The 27,766-nt window shown below is 38.5% G+C and overlaps 1 protein-coding gene across 1 annotated transcript in view; it reads left to right on the plus strand.

Moving 5' to 3' along the window:
• The window catches only part of LOC136863098 (uncharacterized), a 95,128-nt gene that overhangs the window by 52,451 nt on the left and 14,911 nt on the right, over positions 1–27,766 (plus strand). The window contains exon 3 of the mRNA XM_067139433.2: positions 21,265–21,407. Coding sequence (XP_066995534.2) covers positions 21,265–21,407 — 143 coding nt within the window. The remainder of the gene's footprint in view (positions 1–21,264; positions 21,408–27,766) is intronic.

Consider the following 27,766-nt stretch of genomic DNA (forward strand, 5'->3'; position numbering starts at 1 on the left):
ATTTGGAATCTCCTTTAAAAATAAGGAAATGTGCATTTTTTGGTTATTAGAAAAAAACCTTGGTGGGTGCAAGAATTAAAAAATTAGTTGAATTATATGTATGAGAATATATATCAAAAAATGTAAAGATGTTACAAACATGAAAACTGGTATTTGGAATCTCCTTTAAAAATAAAGGAACACACATTTTGCGGGGGAATCAACTTGGTGGGGGGATGAAAAGGGAGATGAATTCCTTTTGCGAGGATACATCTCAAAAACTGAAGATATTACAGTTGTGATTATTCGTATTTGGAGCTCTTTTAAAGAAACAGGTACTGTTTGTTTTTTGAAAATTCACTTAAGTGGGGGAGTGTGAAAGGAAGTGAAAATAAATGAATTCCTTTTCTTGAAAAACTTTTGTCTCAAAACTGAAGGTTACAGACGTGGAAATTGGTATTTGGAATCTTCTTTAAAAATAAACACACATTGTTTTTGGGTGGCGGGAAACCAACTTAACGGGTGGGGTTGGAGTGGAAAAGGAGTTGAATTCTTTTCATGAGGATACTTATAACTTATCTCAAAAACTAAATATCTTACAGACGTGAAAATTAGTATTTGGAATCTCCTTTAAAAATAAAGAAACACGCATTTTGGGATGGAAATCAACTTGGGGGCAGGGGTGGTGAAAAAGGAGTTTAATTCCTTTTTATGATAATACATATATCTCTAAACTGGAGATGTTACAGTCGTGATAATTGGCATTTGGAAGCTCCTTTATAAATAAACAAGTATTTTTGGTTTTCGGAAAATTCACTAAGGTGGGAGGGTGAAAGGAAGTGAAAATATTTAATTCTTTATATGGAGAAACTTCTATCTCAAAAACTTAAGGTTACGCATGTAAAAATTTGTATTTGGAATCTCCTTTAAAAATGAAGAAACACGCAAACTTAATGGGCTGGGGTGAAAAAGGAGATGAATTCTTTTTATGAGGATACTTATTTCTCAAAAACTAAAGATGTTAAAGACTTGAAAATTGGTATTTGGAATCTCCTTTAAAAATAAACACGCACTTTTGAGGAGGGAGGAATCAACTTAACGGGTAGGAAAGGAGGGTGGGGCTGAAAAGGAAGTTGAATTACTTTTATGAGGATACTTTATCTTACAAACGGAAGCTGTTACAAATATGAAAGTTGGTATTTTGAATTTCCTTTCAAAATAAGCACGTATTTTTTGTTTTAGGAAAATCCACTTAAGGCAGGAGAGGGGTGGAAATAAGTGAAGAAGAAGAAGAAGAAGTTGAAGTATTTTTATGAGTATACCTTTATCCTAAAAACTGAAGGTGTAACAGACGTACAGACATGAAAACTGGTATTTGGAATCTCCTTAAAAATAATGGTACACATATTTTTTTGTTTTCGGAAAATCCAGTTAAGAGGCTGAAAAGAATTGGAAAAACTGGTAAATTTTTAAAATGAGTACCGGCATATCTACATTATGCGTCAAATTAACATGTTAGAGACAAAAAACTTGGTATTTCGAAAGTCCTTTAAAAATACAGGAACATGTACCTTTTTGTTTTAGGAGAAGGCACTTAATGGGGGGTGAAAAGAAGTGTAAAATAGTTCAATTTTTTTTTTTTTAATGAGAATACTATGTACCTTTTTGTTTTAGGAGAAGGCACTTAATGGGGGGTGAAAAGAAGTGTAAAATAGTTCAATTTTTTTATTATTATGAGAATACTTAAATCTTAAAAACTGAAGATGTTACAGACGTGAAAACGGTTATTTGGAATCTCCTTTAAATGTACAGAAACTTGTATTTTTGTTTTTGGAAAATACACTTAGATGGGGGTTGAATTATTTTTATGGGGATATTTATGTATATCCCAAAAACTGAAGATGTTACAGATGTGGGAATAGGTATTTGGAATCTCCTTTAAATATAAAGAAACATGTATTTATTTTTTCAACTTGAGAGAAGACTGTTTTTCGCATGTACGTACAGTTCTATGTCGCATGGTCATCTTAGCCCCAAAGGGTAATACCACAAACATGGTTTACAAAGAATTTCTGGGGTAAATGAAACTCAATTTTTGGGTGGGTTTTTATACTTTAGGAATTTTCAGATAATGTCTTAGTACAATGCCGAGGAACGATTACTTTGATCAAATTACGAAATCCACACGAGCGAAGCCGCGGGTAATTGCTAGTTTTCAATAAAAAGAAATTAGTACTCTAAACCCCCTTTTTTATTTTTCTCCAAATTCCCTCCAGCAATCACCCACCGTTCCACCTCCCTCAGCCCCACCTTTAGGCTACACTATAACTCCCATCAGCGACTCAGCTCTATTTTTTTTTTTCATGATCCATATTGGGAAAAATGAACATCTCAACACTTTCTCATCATCATACTGTTCACACTTGTTTAAGCTGAACTGAATTCTAGAAGATTCTTCAAGTGCTAGTATTTTAAGTGTTTCACCTGGTCTTCTGTGAAATGCATTCTTCAAATTGGAAGTAAACTGAGAACTTACACAAGACATGTGATTGTGATGAGTGTTTAACATCCAAATCTTTACTTGTTTTGTACTGAACTTCAACAACGCATGCTTGCTTCATAAATTTTATTTATAATTCATGTCTTGCCTTAACTTTTATTGATTTTGACTGATGATGGCCTTTAGCAAGACCGAAACTAGTTTAATCAAATATATGTAATGTTTTTAAGGTTGCAATAAATAGTATTGAATACAGTAGGGGCTCGCTCTAAAGGGCAGAGGGGCACGTTCCCCTCCAGGTAAGTAACTGTTAACGCATTGTTATATAAATCCTGGCAATTTGAATGGTAATAAATTCAGTTTTGATATTAGGCGCCGCATGCAGCTAGTGCGTCAGTGTTTTCATCAGACACGTACTTTGCTTTCTCCTGTGGGCTCTTCGCTGGCTGGTAATGCTGGCCCTGTGCCCTTAGCTATTGACTCTTTCTTAGGTAATTTTCGTTCACGCATGCATGGAACTAACTATTTTTTAACATGCACTGAATGGAAGATTGGGTCATTGCCGAAGCCAGCCTGCTACGATTCTGAAAATATTGCGAAAGCTTATCGCGCCGAGCAGAACATCCATTTCAAATTTATGTTCCAAATCTGTCATCTGCGGTCTGATAAACGTCCTGTACTGGCTAATGAAATTAGTTAGTATCCTATCTCGTAATATTTAGTGTGGTGTTGTTAAAAGTAAATCTGTCATATATTGTGTGCGGATATATAGAATCCCTATGAAGAGTCACTTAAGGTATATCACACAGGTATGATTAACCTGTAGGCCAAGTACAATGAATTCTGTGAGTGATATTTTAAATAACCTTTTTCTCAACTTTCCCCAACGGAAATGACGGAGATAAAGAGACTCGGTCGACCAACACCTCATTTACAACTAGAACAAGTCGGACAATATAAAGGGTGCGAATATCGACGTAGATTCTAGCCAGGGGTGTATACAGAATACGAGTGGTTATGTGGCTGTAATTCAATGAATGTGTTTTTCTGTTTTCCGTGAATGTTATTCGGACGTGACCTGACGTGGACGTAAACCGGAGTAACAGATCTCAAACACTTGAAAGAAAAAATTAAAAAACACGGAAGTTCCTCCCAACATATCAATTCATGCATGGAATTAGCTGTGCTAGGGAAAGTTAATATAGTGACTCAACTGGATTCTGCTTATCATCAATCCATTAACAAACACAGTGATCAGGTTAGGAAAAATAGGCACCTATTACGCAGAATTATTCAGTGCATAAAATTCTGTGGCGTATTTGAAGTGGCACTCCATGGCCATGATGAGACAGAAAATTCACTAAATCCTGGAATTTTCAAAGGTCTCATTAATTTTACAGCTGAAATAGACATTGCTATGAAAGAACACCTGGCCCAAGCTTCTGCATTAAAGGTACGTCAAAGACCATTCAGAACAATCTTCTTGACTGAATGTTGTATGTGTAGGGAGCAAATTTCTTCAGAAATTGGGGAATGCCAGTTGGTACCTGTTTTTCGATATGCACTGGAAGGTCACGTCCATGAAAGATTCTGGGGGTTTATGAATCCAACCAACAGGACAGCAGATGGATTGAGCCAATGTCTGTTCGAGCAAATAGATCCCATAATAAGGGACACACTACATTAACTTATTTTTCAGAATGATTACGCCAGTGTAATGAGCGGATGACAGGGGGTGTGCAGGCAAAATTGAAAGTACACTACCCTAATGTACATTTTATTCATTGCTATGGACACCAGCTAAATTTGACAATGCAGAAAGTTTGCTCGTACAATCCCCAAGTCAAATTATTTTTCTGTAACCTGTCCGCAATTCCAACTTTTTTTTGCCAACTTGTCTCACAGAAGTGACCTCTTGAATGAAATAATGAAGACTAGACTCCCTCGAACAATCACTACTCGCTGGAACTACAACATTCATACGGTGAATATAGTTTACGAGAATAGAGAGGAACAGATTGAGTGCTTTTGTAGAATAGAAGGAGGTAAAATGTCTGTAGCATAAATGAAGCCAGTGGGCTGAGTTGTGCTCTAGAGGATACCGTATTCATGTTCTGGTTGTCTATTTTTCACAAATTAATGCGGCGTGTTGACTTACTGTACAGTCAGCTACAAAAACGCGAAACAAATTCAGTTCAAATAAAAAAAAAGCTAATTCTGACTTCACAAAGTGTGTAACACAAGAACATGAAGAAATGGATACTATTTCATGTGATCTCACGGACTACAATAATTCCGATGAAAGATGTAGAGTAAGTGACAAACGGACCATTGCAGCGAAAGAAGTGTGTGTCGTAATGAATCAGGTGCATGATTTGTTTTGCATTTACTGGGTATATTTGGAGCCTGCAACACTACTGTATTCCGATTCATTTGACAAACTCCCTATAAACTTTTCTACTGTGTACATTATCCGATGTTGCAAAAGAAAAGGCTAAGGACAGAACTAGAAGTGATTTATAAACAGACAGATTTCAGGCAAGTCAAAGGTGCTCTACCACTCCTCGCTTTTACGTACATACATACATTGTCATTAAGGACTGTTATGCCTTTCAGCATTCAGTCTGCAAGCCTCTGAGAATTTACTAAACGTCGCCACAATCCTCGATTTGCAACTAGTGTTGTGGCCTCATTTAGTTCTATACCTCTTATCTTTAAGGCAATGTATCGGTGAAATTTGGTGAAAATTGTGAAAAAAAATCCATTTTTAGTTTTTTACGTTGTCATAATGTTTATACCTTGTACTTTATTTTTGAGCTTTGTTTTATTTAAATATCAGCTATTTAAAGCCCTTAGTGGCCATTTAAATGACCCGGTGCAAGTAGGCGTTGCCGCCCATCGACACTATTCTCATGAATATCTTTCGTTTTTCAAAGATTTTGAATTGAGCGTGCGGGTTGATGTAAGAAATTGTGTTGCTGTGGGTCTTTATGTTGGCTATTCTGATGGACTATCGATATATCCAGTGGAATTGGCGCTTATTTCAAGGATGGAGCTTGTCCATGTGTTGAATGTAAACAAAGAGTTGTGATCTCACGTTTTGTGTTTATCATTCGTGTTTTAGGCCTACTCTGCTTTTCTGCAATTTCTTAAATGTTACATTTGTAATAAGTGTATTATAAATGATCAATAAACAGTAACAGTATCTACGTAGTGCAAGCAGCTTAGTTTTTGAGGTTGGGATTTGTGAGGTTGTGTTATTATCAGTGTACATAATGGGCAGAAGCATTGAGACTTGTCGTCGCCGGAAGAAACGACCTAGTAAAGTGTTGGATAAAGTGAAACAATGACATTTCTAACAGGAATAAGAATGTAAGTACTATTTTACAAGATCAAGTAGGGGAAGTTAACATCCCCACACCTAATATTGTGCCCGGGGAATACATAATATAATTTGGGCTAAGTGTCTGAAGAAAGTGTTTATGTCAAATAAAGAACTGGAGATTGCTGTAACATCAGCAATTGTTGAATTCAACATGGGTTGTGAAGCAAGTGAAAAACTAAAAGCTAGTGTTACGGGTGTTAAAGTTAGCAGCTCAGGACACAATATTAGTGTAATGAGGGACAAGCGTAGAATTGACCACAGTGGAGTGTCTGGGTGACAAGGGTTCAAAACAGCCCGAAGGAAAACTAAAACTCTCTAAACTGCTAATGAGGCCAGGAAGAAGGCAGCAGAGGGTCCAACATATGGTGCTGGGGAGTTTTAAGTCAACTAGATTCAGGTACTGGACTATTGTTCATCTCTAAAATTTCAATCTCTTTTTCCTCAGAATTTATTTTCCAGCACTTTTCAAGATTCAAAATGCTCCTCATGCCACAGTTTTCAGTCAATCTACTTGAAACTTTTAGGATAGTTTCAGATACAACATAATAACAAACTGATGTGCAAATTTTAAAATACATGCAGTAGTTCAGTGGCAATCTAGTTTTTTCTCACCATGATCATCATAAAATATATTTAAAAAGTTAAGCCTATGTGAAATAATTTGTTCCTTTCAGTGTAATTAAAATTTGTCAAAACCCACACATCACTTCTTTTATATTGGTCTTTTAAAACCAAGATTAAATTTTAAGCCAGATCTGTTGAGCCGTTTGGCATGAGGAGCATTTTATAAATACATCGAAAATTGTTAAAAATATTGATAAATTTATGAATATCTCAAAAACTGTTATTGATAGAAACTTGAAACTTTGTATGTTGTATCATGCTGATACTGATATTAAATGATCAAAATTCTAAGGTGATAGGATGAAAACTGTAGATTTTAGGATTTTCACAGATACACTGCCTTAAATCGTTAGCAACCGAGTCTAACCATCGTCGTCTTGGTCTCCCTCTACTTCTCTTACCCTCCATAACAGAGTCCATTATTCTCCTAGGTAACCTATCCTCCTCCATTCGCCTCACCTGACCCCACCACCGAAGCCGGTTTATGCGTACAGCTTCATCCATCGAGTTCATTCCTGAATTAGCCTTTATCTCCTCATTCTGAGTACCCTCCTGCCATTGTTCCCACCTGTTTGTACCAGCAATCATTCTTGCTACTTTCATGTCTGTTACTTCTAACTTATGAATAAGATATCCTGAGTCCACCCAGATTTCGCTCCCGTAAAGCAAAGTTGGTCTGAAAACAGGCCGATGTAAAGATAGTTTCGTCTGGGAGCTGACTTCCTTCGTACAGACTACTGCTGATCGCAACTGCGAGCTCACTGCATTAGCTTTACTACACCTTGATTCAATCTCACTTACTATATTACCATCCTGGGAGAACACACAACCTAAATACTTGAAATTATCGACCTGTTCTAGCTTTGTATCACCAATCTGACATTCGATTCTGTTGAATTTCTTACCTACTGACATCAATTTAGTCTTCGAGAGGTTAATTTTCATACCATACTCATTGCACCTATTTTCAAGTTCCAAGATATTAGACTGCAGGCTTTCGGCACAGTCTGCCATTAAGACCAAGTCGTCAGCATAGGCCAAACTGCTTACTACATTTCCACCTAACTGAATCCGTCCCTGCCATTTTATACCTTTCAGCATATGATCCATGTAAACTACGAACAGCAAAGGTGAAAGATTACAGCCTTGTCTAACTCCTGTAAGTACCCTGAACCAAGAACTCATTCTACCATCAATTCTCACTGAAGCCCAATTGTCAACATAGATGCCTTTGATTGATTTTAATAATCTACCTTTAATTCCATAGTCCCCCAGTATGGCGAACATCTTTTCCCTCGGTACCCTGTCATATGCTTTCTCCTGATCTACGAAACATAAAACACAACTGTCTATTCCTCTCGTAGCATTTTTCAATTACCTGGCGCATACTGAAAATCTGATCCTGACAGCCTCTCTGTGGTCTGAAACCACACTGGTTTTCATCCAACTTCGTCTCAACGATTGATCGCACCCTCCCTTCCAGGATGCCAGTGAATACTTTGCCTGGTATAGGCCTACTAATCAATGAGATACCTCGATAGTTGTTGCAATCCTTCCTGTTCCCTTGCTTATAGATAGCTGCAATTACTGCCTTTGTCCAATCTGAAGGTACCTTACCAACACTCCACGCTAATTTTACTACTCTATGAAGCCATTTCATCCCTGCCTTCCCACTGTACTTCACCATTTCAGGTCTAATTTCATCTATTCCTGCTGCCTTATGACAATGGAGTATATTTACTATCCTTTCCACTTCCTCAAGCATAATTTCACCAACATCCTTTTCCTCCTCCCCATGAGCTTGGCTGTTTGCAACACCACCATGATGATTTCCTTTTACATTGAGAAGATGTTCAAAATATTCCCTCAACCTCTCCAGTGATTCCCTGGGATCAGTGGCATATCCTGGAATCTCCACTGAGGCATGCAACTAGTAACCATGCAGTTAACACAATGTATTCAATTCTACTCACCCTAATTACATGTAGGTGAACTCGAGCCAAACAGTTTTACTGTAAGTTTCTGGACTGAACGTGCGTACACAATTCTTGCTTTCTGTTTTTAAATTTACGAGGGTCCGCCTCTGTGGTGTAGTGGTTAGTGTGATTAGCTGCCACCCCCGGAGGCCCGGGTTCGATTCCCAGCTCTGTCACGAAATTTGAAAAGTGGTACGAGGGCTGGAACGGGGTCCACTCAGCCTCGGGAGGTCAACTGAGTAGAGGTGGGTTCGATTCCCATCTCAGCCATCCTCGAAGTGGTTTTCCGTGGTTTCCCACTTCTCCTCCAGGCAAATGCCGGGATGGTACCTAACTTCAGGCCACGGTCGCTTCCTTGTCTATCCCTTCCAATCTTCAGCATAGCACGTGAGGCGAGGTACTGGTCATCCTCCCCAGTTGTATCCCCCGAACCAGAGTCTGAAGCTCCAGTACACTGCCCTTGAGGAGGTAGAGGAGGGATCTCTCGCTGAGTCCGAGGGAAAAGCCAACCCTGGAGGATTAAGGAGAAGAAGAAATTTACGAGGGAAGGTAGAGGTCTCCCGGCTTTAACTATTTGAATCTTTTCATCAAACGAACGGCCAGTAAACTGATTTACAATTATATCCGTTTTAGACTCATCCATCGTTAATACCACATGTGCGCAAAATATAATAAAACACCGAAAACACAATGAATTTACTCACTAGTTAGCCACAACTCGAGCACTGGAGCTAAGTCACCCCTGTGGCATTGGTCAGTTTCGTCACGTTGGGTTCTCGCTGGGGCGTAATCTGTGGGTCCCGTTCGCTGTAAAGATGCCGACTTTCTCCAAGTTGCTAACAGATGGCAGAGGGTAGCACGGGTATGGGGTGACAAATTCTGACCAAGTTTCAATTGCAGCGACATCGTTCGGAGGGTTTCAGAACTACGTCTGCCACCGAATGCAATTTTAAGATTGAATGCCTTACATCCTTAACTCCTCCATTCGCTGTCTCTTTCTTCCTAGAGTGGTGTAGACGGCGAGACTACACCAGCACCGCACGTAGTCAAGCAACGGAACCAGTACAGTTGCGCGGACCTTTTGAACTTCTGAGAGATGAAATCGTTAATATTCGACTTGATACAACCTAAAATTGTACATCAGACAGTTCTTTGTGTTATCATAACGCATGCAATGAATGCCTTGCATTCAAGGAGAATACACCCCTGCCTGGGATCTATTATGAGTTCACGTGAATTACTCAAAACACTGTTCATTTCCTTTTTCCCTCCCTTCCTAAGATTCTTTATTACTGTCCAGAAAGGTTTCCCTGCTGCTTGACCTAGCCTTTCCAGGTTATTACCAAAATCTTCCCATGACTTCTTTTTGGATTCAACAACTATTTGTTTCACTCTGTTTCTTTCATCTACGTACCAATCCTTGTCTGTCTGGGCCCTTGTTTGGAGCCATTTCTGATAAGCCTTCTTTTTATGTTTACAGGCTGCTCTCACTTCATCATTCCACCAAGATGTTCGCCTTTTCCCATCTTTACACACAGTTGTTCCTAGGCATTCCCTTGCTGTTTCTATTACAGCATCCCTGTATGCCACCCATTCACTTTCTATATACTGAACCTGCTTACTGTCTTCTGTTCGAATCTTCTCACTAATCATATCCATGTACTTCTGTCTAATTTCCTCGTCCTGGAGACTTTCTACCCTTATTCGTTTGCAGACAGATTTCACTTTCTCTACCCTAGGCCTAGAGATACTTAATTAGTTCACTACAGATCAGATAGTGGTCTGTATCATTGAAAAATCCGGGAAAAACTTGTACATTCCTAACAGATTTCCTGAATTCAAAGTCTGTTAAGATATAGTCTATTATGGATCTGGTACCCCTAGCCTCCCATGTGTAGCGGTGAATAGCCTTATGCTTGAAGAATGTATTCGTAACAGCTAAACCCATACTAGCACAGAAGTCCAGCAAACGTTTCCCATTCCCATTAGCTTCCATATCTTCCCCACATTTACCAATCACACTTTCGTATCCTTCAGTTCTATTCCCAACTCTCGCATTGAAATCGCCCATTAGCACTATTCTCTCCTTGCTGTTGACCCTGACCACGATGTCACTCAATGCTTCATAAAACTTGTCAACTTCATCCTCATCTGCACCCTCACATGGTGAATACACGGACACAATTCTTGTCCTAATTCCTCCAACTGACAAATCTACCCACATCGTTCGCTCATTTACGTGCCTAACAGAAACTATGTTGCGTGCAATGGTATTCCTGATAAAGAGCCCTACCCCAGACTCTGCCCTTCCCTTTCTAACACCCGTCAAGTACACTTTATAATCTCCTATCTCTTCCTCGTTATCTCCCCTTACCCGAATATCACTTACTCCTAGCACATCCAGATGCATCCTCTTTGCTGACTCAGCCAGTTCTACCTTCTTTCTTCCATAAGCCCCATTAATATTGATAGCTCCCCATCGAATTCCATTTCATTCGCCAAGTTGTTTCCAAGGAGTCCCTCGCCTGTCAAATGGGAGTGGGACTCCATTACTCCCATAGGACCGAGGCTTGCTTAAAGTGTTTTGAGCTCGGTAAATTCATGAAGCAGGATGCTGCCCTACTTGCACATAGTCCAAGTGAGGATCTCTCCTCTAACGGGTTATGGACCACCGGTGAATTGTATAGTCCTAGCCGCCTGAGCACAAGGAGGGCCACAACTCAGAATATGTCCGAGATGCCCACTCCCATTCCATAGCAAGTGGTATCCGGACTCTCAGGACCACTTACTAGGCCACTCAGCCGTTGCCCATGGTTCACGAACTAGGACGTGACTACAGTAACTCACAAACATGAACTATGCCCGCTTTTATTTTAGAAAATAATTTGAAATCAATGTTCAAAGAAACGGTAAAGCTCTCAGGATAATTGTGACAACAGTCATGTCCACAGCCGAAGCAGAGCGCTGTTTTTCGACACTGGCTCGTATTAAGACATTTCTATGCAACACAATGACCGAAGAACGATTGTCTGATCTGGCAATGATTTCTATTGCGAAAGACATCATTTATGATATGCCTGACTTTGACAGTAAAGTCATTTCTAAGTTTGTGAATTTACGGCATAGAAGAATGGAATTCGTGTTTAAATAAAGGAATAACACTGCCATCGTTGAACAACGCCCTACCGTATTCTTCATTACAGAAATATCCTGATGGAACCTTTCTCCGTGTTCATCACTGACAGCTCCACGACTAGGAGGAAGAAAGTCTAGGTGGGAGCGGAGAAAATGGGTTTTAAGAGACATGTTGCATCCGAGTTGATGGTATTTTTGCAGAAGCACTGTCACCAACTGAGTGTAGTTATCATCTCTTGTGTTGCATAAAAATCCATGAATAACTCCCTTGAAGGCTTCCCAAGCTTCCTTTTCTTTGCCCTCCAAAATTCGTTCAAACGCAACAAAAATACCTTCCTTAACTTTTGCATCACTTAATGTAGGAAATTTGTCTGTTAAGTACTTAAAGGCCTGTCGTTCTTGGTTCATACCTTTGACAAAGATTTTCATCAAAACGAGCTTTATATGCAGGGGTGGAAGAACATCATCTTTTGGGTCCACGAGAGGCTCAGCAACAACATTTTTCTCGCTTGAGTTAAGATTTCTTGTAGGCCAGTCTGCTTTAATATAATGTGATTTAGTGTACCCCAGTTGCATTCCTAAGAGTACAGCTATGACTTTTAGATCGCCACAGATTTTCCACTTGTGTTCAGTGTACTTGATTGCGCCGAGGAGGGCTGTCATGTTTGCATGTCTCCTTCATATGAACTGCATGACCAACAGGAATAGATGGAAGGTGGTTGCCGTTGTGAAGTAATACAGCTTTCAAACTAAGCTTGGAGGCATCTATGAATAGTCTCCATTCAGCTGGATCATGGTTCAGATTCAAACTTTTCATCAAACCATTAACTTTGCAGCAAAAGGAAGATTGTTTTTCTTCTGAAAAATAGGAAGCAGCTCCCTCTGATGTCTGTACTGTGAGACCCTGACATCACGTTGGAGGAGATTCCATTGCTGTAGTCTTGACCCTAGAAGTTCTGCCTTATCCTGTGTTAAGTGAAGGTCTCGAATGAAGATCACTCAATTCCGCTTGACTCAGTCTGTGCGGTTTATCATCTTTTTCCTCAAAATCAGGGTCATGGGATGAGTAAGGCTTGTTGGGTTTTTCTGCTTCTACACTGTCTTCATTTTCTAATTCCATTTCATAATTTTGAGGTGGAGTAGGAAGAGGTGAACTATCTGAATGTGGAATAGGTCGAACAGCAGATCGAAGATTTGGATATTCAACGGTTCCTCTTTTCTTTGACAATCCTGACTTAATTGGTGGAGACAAGCAGAAATAGCAGTCATCTGTATGGTTTGTAGGCTCCCTCCAAACCATAGGCACAACAAAACCCATAGATCGTTTTTTTTATTTTTCATCCATTCTCGAAGTATAACTGAACACAAGTTGCAACATATATGTGGAGCCCATGATTTATCCTGGTCGCCTACCTTGATACCAAAATAATGATGATAGGCAGTCTTCACAAGAGGTGTCAAAAATGTTATTTCACCACGAATGTAACAAAAATTATTCATGGAATTTACACATTTCCGTGGCGTGTTGGTTTAACAAATTTTACACGTTAAAAGCACTCCAAAACCAGAAATTCTGCACTAATTAAAATAGAAACTCAGTCACAGCAACAGTACTTAAGTTTATAACCTACACACAGCTTTAGAATGTTGTGTTTTGTCAGTTGACAGGTGCGCTAACATCCAAAATAGATTTTCCCCGAAACTGAAAATGTAGACTCTAAAAACGTATATCACTGTATCTCCGAAGAAAGAGCTAATCGGTCATTTTCATGGTGATTTTTGAATTCATCACTGAAGATATGTAAGAATAGGCTATTTTTCGGCCCGAAACATTTTCATTGTACAATGTAATGGCTCTCTCCTAGGTAAAATATTCCGGAGGTAAAATAGCCCTCCATTTGGATCTCTGGGTGGGGATTGCGCAGGAGGGGGCAGTCATCAGGAAAATGAATACTGAGATTCTGCAAGTTGGAGCATGGAATGTTTGAAGTTTGAATCATTGTAGTAGGTTAGTTAATCTGAAAAGGGAAATGGATAGACTAAAATTAGATGTTATTGGTATAAGTGAAGTACATTGGCAGGAAGATCAGGACTTTTGGTCAGGCAACTACAGAATTATCAACATAAAATCAAACGTGGGAAGTGCAGGAGTTGGCTTAGTGAAGGAAAATAGGGCAGCGGATAACCTACTACGTACGGCCAGTGTAGTGAAAGGATTCTTGTTGTCAAGATAGACACCAAGCCAATGCAGTATTCACCCCAGGATCATCAACTTGCTGGTCATAAAATGTCATCTGAAGGTGAAGGAATTGAAGAAAGGGACACAAGAAGATGGGATCTAGATAAGTTGTTAGAAAAGTGTTTGAGGGATGGTTTTGAGGAATATGTTGCACAAGGACTAAATGAAAAGGCTGAAGGAAACACAATAGATGAAGAGTGGATAGTCGTGAAAAATGAGGTCAGTAGGGCTGTTCAAGGAAAGTTAGGAAGAAAGGTAAGATCAACTAAGAATCAAGAGGAAAACTTGGGAGATATTAGACCTGATTGATCAGCGGTGGAAATACGACAATGAAAAAATGAGAAGGGCTGAAAAGAATACAGGTGATTAAATAAAGAATGAAGTAGAATGAAAGTGCAGGACAACTAAGAAAGAATGGCTGATAGAGATGTGCAAGGATGTTGAAAGTTTTATGGTTGTAGGAAACATAGATGTTGCATAAGGAAAATGAAGGGAACCTTTGGAGAAAGGTAAAGCTAGGTACCGAGCAAGTTGGCCGTACGGTTAGATTCATACAGCTGTGAGCTTGCATTCGGGAGTTAATGGGTTCGAACCCCACTGTCGGTTGCCCTGGAGATGATTTTCTGTGGATTCCCATTTTCACACCAGGCAAATACTGGCCATGGCCACTTGCTTCCCACTCTTATTCCATAGTCGCCATAAGACCTATCCATGTCGGTGTGACATTTAGCCAAAAAAAAAGAAAGTAAAGGAAAAACTAGGTGTATGAATATTAAGAGCTCAGATGGAAAGCCACTTCTAGGGAAAGAAGGCAAGGCAGAAAGGTTGCAGGAACATATTCAGCAATTTTATCAAGGGAAGGGAATAGATGATGAGTTTCTGGAACAAGAAGAGCTTGTTGATCCTTGTGAAATGGGAGCTCCAATTTTAGGTCAGAATTCAACAGAACTCTGAAAGCCCTATATAGGATCAAGGCACCTGAAACTGGTGGCATACCCTCAGCACTACGGACTGCATTAGGAGAAACCAGCATTGCGAGGGTATTCCATGTATTGTGTAAGATGCATGAAGCAGAAGAAGTGCCATCCGATTTTAGACAAGAAAGCAGGTGCTGACAAATGTGTACCGCATCATTTGTTTATTATCTCACTCTTCCAAAATTTTAAACTGCATTATGTACAGAAGAATGGAGAGACTTTTTGAAACTGAGTTGGGAGATCATTTTGGATCCAGAAGAAATGTAAGAACATGTGAAGCAATCCTGACTATGTCTTATTTTAGAGGATCATATTAAGAAAGACACACCCACGTGCATGGCATTTGTAGATCTACACAAGGCATTCAGTGATGTTGATTAGACTAAGCTGTTTGAGTTTCTAACGGTGATCGGAATCAGGTACTGAAAAAGAAGATTTATCTACAATCTGTATAAAAATTGGACTATAGTGATCAGAATCAAACACTATGAAAAGGAAGCAGCAATCCAGAAACGAGTGGGACAGGGCCAAAGTTTGTCCCCTCTTCTTATCAGTGTTTATATAGAACAGGCAGTAAAGTAAATCAAAAGGAAATTTGGAAGAGGTATCACAATCCAAAGCGAGAAAATCAAAACCCTAATATTTGCCAGTGGTATTTTATCTGAGTCTGCAGAAGATTGGGAGAAATTGCTTAATGGATTGGATGCAGTCTTGGAGGAGTACAAGGTTATGATAAGTAGATTCAAACAAAAATTATGGAGTGCAGTAAAAGAAAATCAGGCGATGCAGAAAATATTAGATTGGGAAGTGAAGTCTTAAAGGAAGTAGATGAATAATGTTACTTGGGTAGTGGAATAACTAATGATGACAAAATCCAAGGAAGAACTTTCTTAAAAAAAAGAAATTTGGTCACTTTGAGCATTGATATAGGAATTAAAAAGTAGTTTTTAAGACTTTTGTGTGGAGCATTGCGTTGTATGGAAGTGAAACGGATGATAACTAACATACTTCAGAAAGAAAGAGAATAGATGGTTTTGATTTATGGTGTCACAAAGGAGTGTTGAAGGTGAGATGTGTAGAACGAATCTCGAAGAAAGACATATTGAATTGGTGAGAGGAGAACGAGTTGGAGAAATTTGTTGAGGGGGAGGGATAGAATTATAGTACACTTCTTAAGTCACCCAGGACTTGTTCAGTTGGTATTTGAGGGAAGTGTATTCAGTAAAAACCGCAGAGGTAGACCAAGGTATGAATATGACAGACAGATTAGAGTAGATGTAGTAGTTATGCAGAAATGAAGAGGTTAGCACAGTATAGTGTGGCATAGAGAGCTGCAGCGAGCCAGTCTATGGATTGATGACACAACAACAACAACAACAACAACAGCAACAACAACAACAACAACAACAACATAGAATATATGGGAAATATGTTCTTAATAATCTTGAAAACTTGCATTCCCAGGGTCTACATATGAGGACCACATTTTATCATTTTATTTTATTTCCTTGGTGCAAGCTTTCTACAATTGAGACCCAGAGTTCTCTTCTGTGGACCTTCTAGTACCTATTTTCAGCACTAGAAGGCACCACTGTGAATCTTCATCAAATTGTGTTAATCATTGCCAACTCGTGTTCCGCAAAAACTGTAAAATGGCGCCGATTGCCTTTCAAGTAAGTGGAAATAAATTCAGTTATAGCTTAGTACTTGGGTGCAGATTTTTTAATTTGCAATGAAAGCTTGGAGGATGGCTGTGATAATGTATTATTATTATTATTATTATTATTATTATTATTATTATTATTATTATTATTATTATTATTATTTATTATTATTAATATTATTATTAATAATAATAATAATAATAATAATAATAATACAGTGTTTGATACATCAGGAATATATGGTCCACATATGTGGATCTCAGGTCCCAGTTACGATTGTTTTTTATTTATAGGTTATGTATTTTCTTTCAGGTAATATATTTTTAACTGACCAAGAATTATTGAACATACTTGAAAATAGTGATGCCAAGTTATCAGAAGGTGAGGATGGTGTGATTGTCAGGAAAGATACAGGTGATGAACCCAACACAACAGAAAGAGAAATAGGTATACAGAATAGTGACAACACAGAAATCTATCTTCAAGACAACCAGGCATCAGCATCTACAACAAGGGAGATGAAGTGGAGAAATAGTGTGTATTAGAAACTAGCAAGTAATTGGTTCAGTAAATTGTTATATTACTGGTATTCTGATGTAAACTTTCTTCCTGTGTTTTTCTGTGATATTAAGAAATCAATACCACTTTCAGATGTGAATATTGAGAGTAAAAGAGAACTCCTTTGTATAATACAGTATACTCATTAATTTTGTTACAGGATGCCCATAAAATTTCCTTCAATTCATGAAACCTTTGAGCTAGATACAGAACAATAGAAAGGAGTTCTGGATGCTTTTATGGAGGATCTACCAATGTAATTCTGGGAAGAACATGCTTTCCAGGCAAATCTATATTCTTGTCAATGCCGAGGATTATGATCTGTCGATACCACACCTGAACACACGATTCACCTAGCTGTAATTCATGTAATCATGGGTTGCTTAGGTTATACACAAGCGTGAATGTACTGGCAAGATGATCTAGAAGTTCCTCTAATTTAAAACAGTTTGAACAGGGATCGTTTCTTTGAATTGCAGACACACATGCGTTTTTCAGACAATGAAGGAGGTAGGCAGGATGGTGGTGATAGGTTATGGAAGGTTAGGCCATTCATTGGTTGTGTGAGAGAGAAATGTTGGAGCCTTCCCCAACCGGCACATGCTGCTTGATGAACAAATGGTGCCATTTTCTGGCCATTGTGATTTTAGACAGTATTCGCCATCTAAACCTAATCCTCTGGGACTGAAATGTTTTGTATTAGCTGCTCCAGATGTATTTGCATTAGATTTCTAATTCTGTACTGGAAAGGGTACCATCCCAAATTATGATATGATGCTTTAAGGTATTGGCACATCCATTGCAAAATGTCTGACTGAAACAATTCAAGATAACATGCACTGTGTGTACACTGATGACTTTTCACTAGCATGAAAAGTCTTGACTATCTTTTGAGCAAATCTGTATTTCATACAGAAACTGTTCTGGTAAACAGGATAGATCCAGCAAATAAGAAACTAAAATGTGACCGTGAATTGCAAAGTGGTGAATGGAACGAGAAGGTGAGAGAAGATAACGCTCCAGTTGTTAACCCTGCATTGGAAATGTGTATTTTCTAGGATGTTAACTGAAACATGGGGCATTCAGTGCCCCAGACAGAAATTTGCAATTTCTCTCACATACCTGAAATTGTTATTGCTGAAATTCACATAATTACACTTATGAAATGTATTTAAAATATACCTAAGTATTACTTTATCCAACAGAATCTCATATTTCAAAAGGATACAAATATTTGAAGACAATACGAAATGTGAAGTTGAACATTCAGAACCATTTGTTTTGCACTATTTTTTCATTAACTCTTACTCAGTTACTTTTACTACCTTGGCACATTACTGCTTTATGAGAAAAACATACAAACTGTTCATATTCATGACAACGGTGGCTTTCGTTTCCTCAGACCTTGGGCGGGTATGGCACCGCTTTGACATACCGTTACCTGCTGGGCGTGATTGCACAGGTACATCCATTCCCAGCTGCTCAGTGATGGCGCATCACTCTGGGTATTGCAGAATTGTGGAGTCTTTGAATTAACTATAAATAAAATGTTTCATGTTGGTGTTCTTCCAACTTTCGAAGGAGGTTTAGTTGACCGAAGATGGCCATTTTTTCCTCTTAGTGATAATTTTCTTGGAATCTAAATGCACTTATTCAAGACATTATTGGTTGTATTACCAGTCAATGAACTGGTTGCATTGGAAGATGATATAACATCTGTTTTCCTGCTCTTAGCACGAGACTCATGTTCATAGTTATCAGAGGATGAGTCACCACTTTCACAAGACTGTGGATTGTTTTCATAACCTGTGCTGTGGCATGATATTATATCTTCTCTACGTCTTCATGCACAAAATCCTCTTCTGTGTTGTTATCATCCAGCAATTTGCCACAATCACAGTCTTCCCCTTATGTTGTTATCCTTACCAGCAATAAAATAAAAAAAATGACCAGCCATGTTACTAACCTGAAATATACAGTACGTTAAGATAACGCTTAAATAATGTACCAACTCACATTCATAGTGAGGGAATCGAAGATACAACAGTAAAGAAGAAAATGCTTGCAATTCTTACCAGTAAGAATGATACTTACATAGGAACATGGGATACTGTATGACCCAAAATGACAATAACCATATCAACAAAGTTCACAACACTATGAAACTTACACGCTCTAATTCTGACCAACTTAAAACAAAGTTACTTGATATGGTGGTAACTAGTCATACCAACACACATTTATGGCAAAATAAAAATTCCCCAGGTCACTGTATGTCCCACATTTCCAATGCAGGGATAAATGGAAAGATAATAAAAGGGTTCTACTACTGTCCTCTTGTGTTGGGACTGCAGAGGGTGGTCCAATGAGGACAGGGAAAGCATTGACTTATATTAACCACAGATCGTTAAACTATACAATGGTGTAGATCTCTGGGTTAGGTTCATTTCATTCTAACACTGCTACGTACGTACATACATACAAGAAAGTGGCTTGTGTGTCTATTCAATCATTTTGTTGATTTTGTGATTACCAGCTGATGGATAATAGGTCAGTGCTGCAATGAGGTCTGTTGATTAGGTGGACTAGTGAACTAAATTAATGTTCTTAGTTAAGTTGTATTAATATGGACCAATATAATGAAATTTGTTAATTGTAATAATATACCAACGTCGCTGCAACCTCAACATTGTGGCAAAGAAAATTAGTCATGTGACTAGAACTTTAAGAATGCATCTGGATAAAGCCCTGATTGAGTAAACAATGATCTTCCAGGATTTGAGAGGCAGAGATCGTCCTATATCTTAGCCGGTGGACATTAAATCTGCTGATATGGCCCCGAACAAGAAAGCAAGAAAACAAGTGGCTTTGCGTATACCCAAGGTTTGTCATGACTATTATGGGCGTTTTCCAGAGTACAGAGAAGCGAAAGATGCTTCTAAATGTCGTCTCTCAGGCTGCAAATCTAGAACTGGGATTTGCTGTAGCAAATATGAGTTGTACTTGTTTGTGTCAAACAACAGTTGTTTCAAAACGTTTCATGAGAAGTAAGGTAGGTATTGTTGAAAATGCCTCAGTTCACTGTCACTGCATTTATGATTCTGAGGACAAGATATCCCACATAATTTATGAGAATGTAATGTACGCAGAATGTGATTTTGAAATCCCAAAGTGAAAAATGTGTAAACATTTTATTTTTATTGTTTACATGGAATTATTCTAATTTTTGCTAATTAAAAAATTCACATATTGCAAAATTAACTGAAAATGTTAGTTCAGTCATAGGATACTCATTATACTGTTAACTTAATAATTACTTTCAGCAGTCATGATAATTATAGAAATATTTTTTATAACAATATACCACAAATGTATGTCATACACTACAGGCAGTTCCATTCCTCATAGGCCTACTCATTTGTCTTCGACACAGCCTTCCACTGCAAACACATAACACAAGTTGAAACTGTGTGCTGCTTGCGGATGTATGACTGTTATATGCTGCACTGCGTCTTGGTCTTTCTGTGTTTTTGCCAGTCACAGTAGGTGCAATGACCAGACCTTGTTTCCCTACTTGATACCACTCTTCATATTCCACCCCAGATGGTTCCCGTTTGTTGCATTTCTTTAGGATGCTGCGTATAGTTGTCTTCATCTCTCAGGATAAGCAATGCATTTTTTCTGTTTTTTAGTCTTGTTCAGATCAAATAACTTAGTTTCTGTTGTGTTTTCTTTCTCTGTGCTCTCTAAGAGCTTAATTCGATCTTCTTTTTTGGGATCTATCATATAATGGAAAATTTGACAGGTGGTGTAAAAGACAAGGTTTGAAATAAATCGTTTGTAATTAGTCTTAACATGCAACAGTGGACTGGCGGACTGTGGGAATGTATTGCTGAAGCTCTCCGTTAGGATTAGATGTATGGTGGCAAGGGTGTACAGCAAACAAAAATGGTGATGTGAATAATATGAACTTGGTTGAAAAGATTGTAAATAATGACCTCTTCCTGGTTGTGTAGACAAAGAAACAAACAAGAAAAAAAAAAAAAAAAAAAAAAAAAAACCACAATTGAGACCATCTTGCAATTAACCAATTAGTTATTTAATTTTTTTTTCATGTCTACTTTTTGTTGAACATTTCTTGATTTCATAAAATATTTGTAATTGAGTTTGTGTTTAATAGAAGATTATTCATACTTTCATAAATTGTAATAATTTGTTCTGTTACAGTATGGTTATGGTGGTGGGCCTCACAGTTATTTGTTCCTGCCTGATTCTTACTGTTGCTATCGTTGTTTGTTGCTTCTGGGGACGCTGTCCCCTCTACAACACTTGCAGGGTGAATTACACCCAAGGAGATGTTATAGCGTATGGTATGTTTTTTTTATTTCAGTACACTGGTACTAGATATGGTCATGTGTTATGCTGTGTTGTAGTAGGGGAAAGATAACACATATCTTTCTTCTTTAATTTTTTTTTTTTTTTGCTATTTGCTTTACGTCGCACCGACACAGATAGGTCTTATGGCGACGATCTCTCTTCGTAAATTGCTGTTAATATTCCGTGCATTCAAACTGAAGGAAGGGATTATCATAATATTTCAGTCACAATTGTCATTGCTACAATACTACACTGTTAAGATTGAATCCTAGGGATAAGTTGCAATAGAACGTCACTAACTGTAGTATCACCAGGAAATAACCAAGGGCTGTAAAGTGACAACACTAAAATGCAGTGGTAAATAGCTGTGCTAAGTGGCTCAGATGGTTGAGTATTGGCCTTCTGAGCTAAAGTTCGTGGGTTGGATCCTGGCATAGTCTGGCGGGGTGCTCATAGTGGTGGATTTACCAACACAAAAATGACTGAGAGACAAAACTCCAGAACTTTGGTGACTCCGAAAATCTTAAAGGTACTTTGTTGTACGTTAAACCAACAATATTCTTCTGCAGAGATTAATAATCAAGGTGCAAAATCTGAAAAGAAATGGTGGGGGGAGAAGGATCATAGGGCTTATCTACTAGTGTTTATTTCAAGCAGTATCCGGCCGGGGAGGGGTATATAATTCCCTCGTAAGTAAATTACCCCCTGCCCCAGAAAAATGTAAATTTAAAATATTTTTGTTTGAATTCCGTTATTATAATAAGAAAGATGTTCAATGGAAAATTATTCCCGGGTTTCAGATGGACTTGCCAGAGTGAAACATGAAAAATAAGCTGCATGTGCAGAGTTGTCACCGCTGCATTGTTTTATTGCTCAAGATCTGGCGGTCATCCTATTATTTCCAGTGGGGTATACTAAGGGCTGTCAAGGCTATCAGTGAAGCCCAAATCTCAATATTGAGAATGATGAAAGTCTAAAGCACATTATAATGTAATCATCTGAAACTTTTTTCCATTTACAAAACTTGAAAGCACTGAGGAAAAACATTGCACATATTTCTGAGAGTAAGGCATCGGAGACTGATATTGCAGCCTAGACTCTCGTCCCTCTCCCCTCGACTCGCCACTTGCGGCTTGCTGCTGGATATTGGATAGGAGCGTGGATCGGCAGAGGATAGGTGTGCTAGGCTTCGGTCCGTCAGATCGCCACTGCTAACTATCAACCATGCGTTACTCATCGTATATACTTCCTCACCTCATACTTCTGACTTAATGATGTAGATAAGAGAGTGCTGGTATTCCTCACTCCCGTGTACTTCTACATCCTTGTAGGAAGAGACTGCAGGGCTGCTGTTAGAGGAGCAATATAGTTTTATTGGTAGATCTGCAGGTTTAGTGTTTTCTTTTGTTGGTGAACCAGTGATCATGGGTCGGACACCACCACTGATCTTCCGAGGAAGCTAATTAACCAGTGAACGATGGGTACGACTGCTGTAAAATAGTAAGATAATAATAATAATAATAATAATGGGGCATGGCATCTATATAGGCTTGCACAGTGGGTCAAAATGGAAATGTAGGAGGACAAAATTATTTTTTTTCATAATTAAAACATCAAAATTTATTACTTCTACAGCATTCTGATATAATTGTCGCGCACTATTCTGGGATATAAACGCATCTTACAAGGGAACATCGGCAATGGGCAAGTCGCCGATCGCGATGAAACTTGGAAAACACATTGAGGTGCACATAAAAACGATGTCGGCATCAATTTTGGGTGCCAACATTCATTAGGGCGTTAACTACGGGGCCTAAAAGTTGCGACATTTCAAATTCCGCGCGATCAGCGATGAATACCTGCTGGCCAATGCTAGGCCGGGACACTGTGTGCCTGGAGACACGCCTCTGCAGCTCCTCCCCCCCCAATCCAGTTGGTTCGCCACCGCACGTTTCCCTTCTCCTCGCGCTTGCTGGCTACTTAGCTGTTGAACGGGACCAACTCTATACTTTGCTTCTTTTCGTACTATAATTATTGAAATCCTTTAAATAATGTTCCATTTCACACATAATGATAATAAATAACCTAAACTAATATACCAATATCTTATTCAAATGTTATATTCCCATTCCTGCTAATTTCGGTGAGTTGTCACATTCGTGGGTACAACTCCGAGTTAAGTAGCCTACCACCGGGCGTGGTCAAGCGTGCGATGGGGTACCGCGTCCTACCTACGCGTAAATTATTATTTACTTCTAAAACGCCTTAAAGCTGTCGTTAGTGTCCTTTAGAGTGGACGTACATATGGAATTAACTAAATTAAATCACCCACCACTAAATAAATCTCCCACCTTTAAACAACGTTAAATACCTTTTTATGTAAAGAAATTACGTGCCCGGGTAGAGGATCTCAATGAATGTAATGAGATTCGGTACCTCGGGATATCAAAACCTGGTTATAGGTCCAGATCATCTTTTTATGTCCCCTTCCCCCCACCCATTTTGTGTACGTTATCAGTTGTGTCATAACGAAACGACATCGCAGACGACAACAACAGCAGTTATAAACTTCGAGTTTGAAACTCCTGGTTTTTTCCGTATTGCGTACTCTGGTATAAGGAATAGGCCTATAGGTAGAATGTTTTTATTTGTGCTTGTACTGAATGATATATTTATGTTTTGCAGTGACAGGCACAACACATTTCAATTGCAGCAACGGTTGTCCAAGATAAATAAATTTAATGCATAGGCAACTTCGATATGAGTATGACATGGAATGTAGTAAAGTTTGACGTAATAAGAAAACCCTTGAAAAATAAAAAAAGATGTGCATTTATATACGCAGTAGATATACAGTAATCACAGGCAAACCTGTAGTCTTACTTTATCGGTACTTTTGCGTTTTAGCTGACGAAGGTCTATGTATTTAACAAGTACCGATATTACAGTATCACACTAACAGTCTTCTGGGTATAATGGCAGTTACATACGCAAAAAGTTAAATGGCTAATGTATGAACTGGTACAACAACAAACAATTAACAGGCAACACAATAAATGACTCCGTATACATTACATCAGGCGAACTCCCCGTCAATAACTGATAGTAAACAAAAACAATCTTTGGTCTATTCGAAACATTAAAGATTGAAAAGAAAACCGAAACAAAACACAATTAACAACAGGTACCATACTTTTTTTTTTGCTAATTGCTTTATGACGCACCGGCACAGATAGGTCTTATGGCGACGATGGGATAGGAAAGGCCTAGAAGTTGGAAGGAAGCGGTCGTGGCCTTAATTAAGGTGTGAAAATCGGAAAGTACGGAAAACCATCTTCAGGGCTGCAGACAGTGGGATTCGAACCCACTATCTCCCGGATGCAAGCACACAGCCAACTCGCCCGGTGCAAACGTTTTCATAAACAATTCAGAAAAGGTAAACTGACTAATACAATGTGGAAATTACAAAGGAGAGATATGAGGAAGGCTGATAGAGTACACAAAGTGTAGCACCGGTTCTCTTCGACAGCTAAGCAGCCGGCAAGCGCAAGGAGAAGGGAAACGTGCGGTGGCGAACAAATTGGATTGGGAGGGGAGGAGCTGCAGAGGCGTGTCTCCATGCACGCAGTGTCCCGGCCTAGCATTGGCCAGCAGGTATTCATCGCTGATCGTGCGGAATTTGAAATGTCGCAACTTTTAGTCCCCGTAGTTAACACCCTAATGAATGTTGGCACCCAAAATTGATGCCGACATCATTTTTACGTGTACCTCAATGTGTTTTCCAAGTTTCATCGCGATCGGCGACTTGCCCATTGCCGATGTTTCCTTGTTAGTGTAAATCTGTCACCACTGTTCGAGGTGGAATCTTATTTTATCTCCTGCGCTGTGCGTGTGTATCTCGCAGTCTGAATTGGAGAGTGAATGTAAGTAGCTGTGGTTTGGTTGTCTTTGAGGTTAGTGTGATGCTTTAAGATGGAACATGCAGCTGAAGGTATGATCTTTACATTTGTAACGGGTTTCAGTTATTAATGGGCGTAATTGTTATGTAATTTTAGCTATATTTGCATCATGTAATATTTAACTATTATTTTTAAAATTATATTTTCACTTAGAGTTTTAGTATGTCGCGTCACTCTGCGTCACTGTCTACTTAATGTTAAAATGTAAATAAAGTCTTGTAGTTTACGCCTATTATAAGAATTTTTGCATCTTTTTGCAACTTACTTAGTTATTTTACGTTTTGGAAGATGCCGCGCAACCAGTTCTCACACGTTTACAAATGTTTGAAGCACTGGGTTCGAAGATTGTTTCAAGAGTGGCACTTTGTGACTTTGTCAAAAGTAAATTAGGGATAGACAATTGTTCTGAAGAGATAACTGAATGCCTGCATGGAGATTTAAAGAATTTTGTTGATAATTTTACCAGGCAGGTAGAAGCAGGTTCATAGAAGTAAAGCAAAATTAATTTCAAAATATTCTGATTGGTTAAAAGAGAAGATAACATTTTCGAAAATTGTGTATGATTCTAAATTAACAGAAAATTTAAATCCTCCTACTCCATCCGCATCGAAAGTCAGAAGGCCTAGATAGCTTTTTCATGAAAGTAGTGAAAAGTCAAAGAGACGAAAAATTCAACCGCTACTCTCTGCACATTCAGAACAAGAACTTATTCATGCCACACAAGTATTATTGCACAAGTCTGGAAAACGAGATGCTGCAAAAATGGTTAAAGAAACTCTTAAGTCTCCACATAGAGCTACTAAAATTAAAAAGTCCTATATGTCACCAGCTGTAAAACCTGTACCACTTACCGGTGAATAGGCTCTATCATTCCTTGTAGATAACAATTACAGCAAAAGCTGATATGTGAATATGCGACTTGAATGCAAAAATAGGAACTGTAATATTTTCCCACCTTACCACATCAATAGAGAAACAAAACAGAAATGCTATCCACCAAGTGAATCAATAACAATAACAGAAACATCAGCCACAATAACATTGCAATCACTGGTCGACCATACAATTGAGCGCCTTGCAGTAGTTCAAGAAGATGTTTTGAAACAGTCTATTTCTAGCATTGATACAGTTCATATTATATTAAAATGGGGGTGTGATGGTTCAAGCGGACATAGTCAGTATAAGCAGAAATTTACAGATGATGACGGCAGTGACATTGATATTTTTGTAGTTTCAGTTGTTCCATTACAAATGCATTCTTTAAATGTAGAAAGCAACAACAAAAAGAAAATTTTATGGCAGAACCCACGACCTTCTTCGACACGATTTTGCAGACCCCTTAAATTATTGTTTGAAAAGGAGACTGTCGAATTGACTAGGCGGGAGGTTCAGTTAGTTGAAACTGAAATAACATCCCTCCAACTAAGTAAAATAGACATTGATGATCAATACATATATATTAATCATACTCTATTGATGGTGGATGGAAAAGTCTGCAATTCTATTACAGGTTCATCAGCACAATGGTGTTATGTGTGTGGTGCTGGTCCCAGAGAAATGAATAACACACTCACAAAAACAGTTTGTTCTGAAGAGAGCTATAAATTTGGATTATCTACCCTCCATGTTGGATCTTTTTTTTTTTGAATGCCTGTTACATATATCTTACAAAATAGAAATTAAGAAATGGCAAGCAAGAGGGGATGAAGATGAGACAAAAATAGAAAACAGAAAGAAAGTAATACAAAATAAATTTTGATCAGAAATGGGTCTGCATGTTGACAAACCAAGATCTGGAGGCGTCGGACATTCGAATGATGGCAACACTGCTCGCCGTATTTTTTTTTTTTAAGGATCCAGTCTTGTCATCCAAAATTACGGGTATAAATGAAGAGCTAATCAGACGTTTTTCTACAATTTTGTGTGCTCTTTCTTGTCAGTTCCCTATAAATACACCCGCTTTCAAAACCTACACCCAGGATACAGCAAAATTGTATCTAAATCTGTATCCATGGTATTATATGCCAGTCACTGTGCATAAAGTATTAATTCATGGTGCAGATAGAATTGATTTTTGTATTATACCTATCGAGCAATTGTCAGAAGAAGCCCAAGAAACTCGTAACAAAGATTTGAGAAAATACAGATTTGGACATTCTAGGAAATCCTCATGAAAACATACAAATGAGGACATATTACATATGCTTCTGATATCTTCGGACCCAGTAATATCTCATAAAACCAAAATTCAACATAAAACGAGAAGAGCATTATCCAGTGGAGTATTACTACTCCTGAAAGAACCAGATGTACCGGCTCATCATGAACAGCATAAGGCAGTGAATGACGATGATGCTTCAGATGACACATGTGATGAGTCATCAAGGTCAGGG

The sequence above is a fragment of the Anabrus simplex genome, chromosome 2 (assembly GCF_040414725.1).
Source record: "Anabrus simplex isolate iqAnaSimp1 chromosome 2, ASM4041472v1, whole genome shotgun sequence".
NCBI classification, from domain to species: Eukaryota; Metazoa; Arthropoda; class Insecta; order Orthoptera; family Tettigoniidae; genus Anabrus; species Anabrus simplex.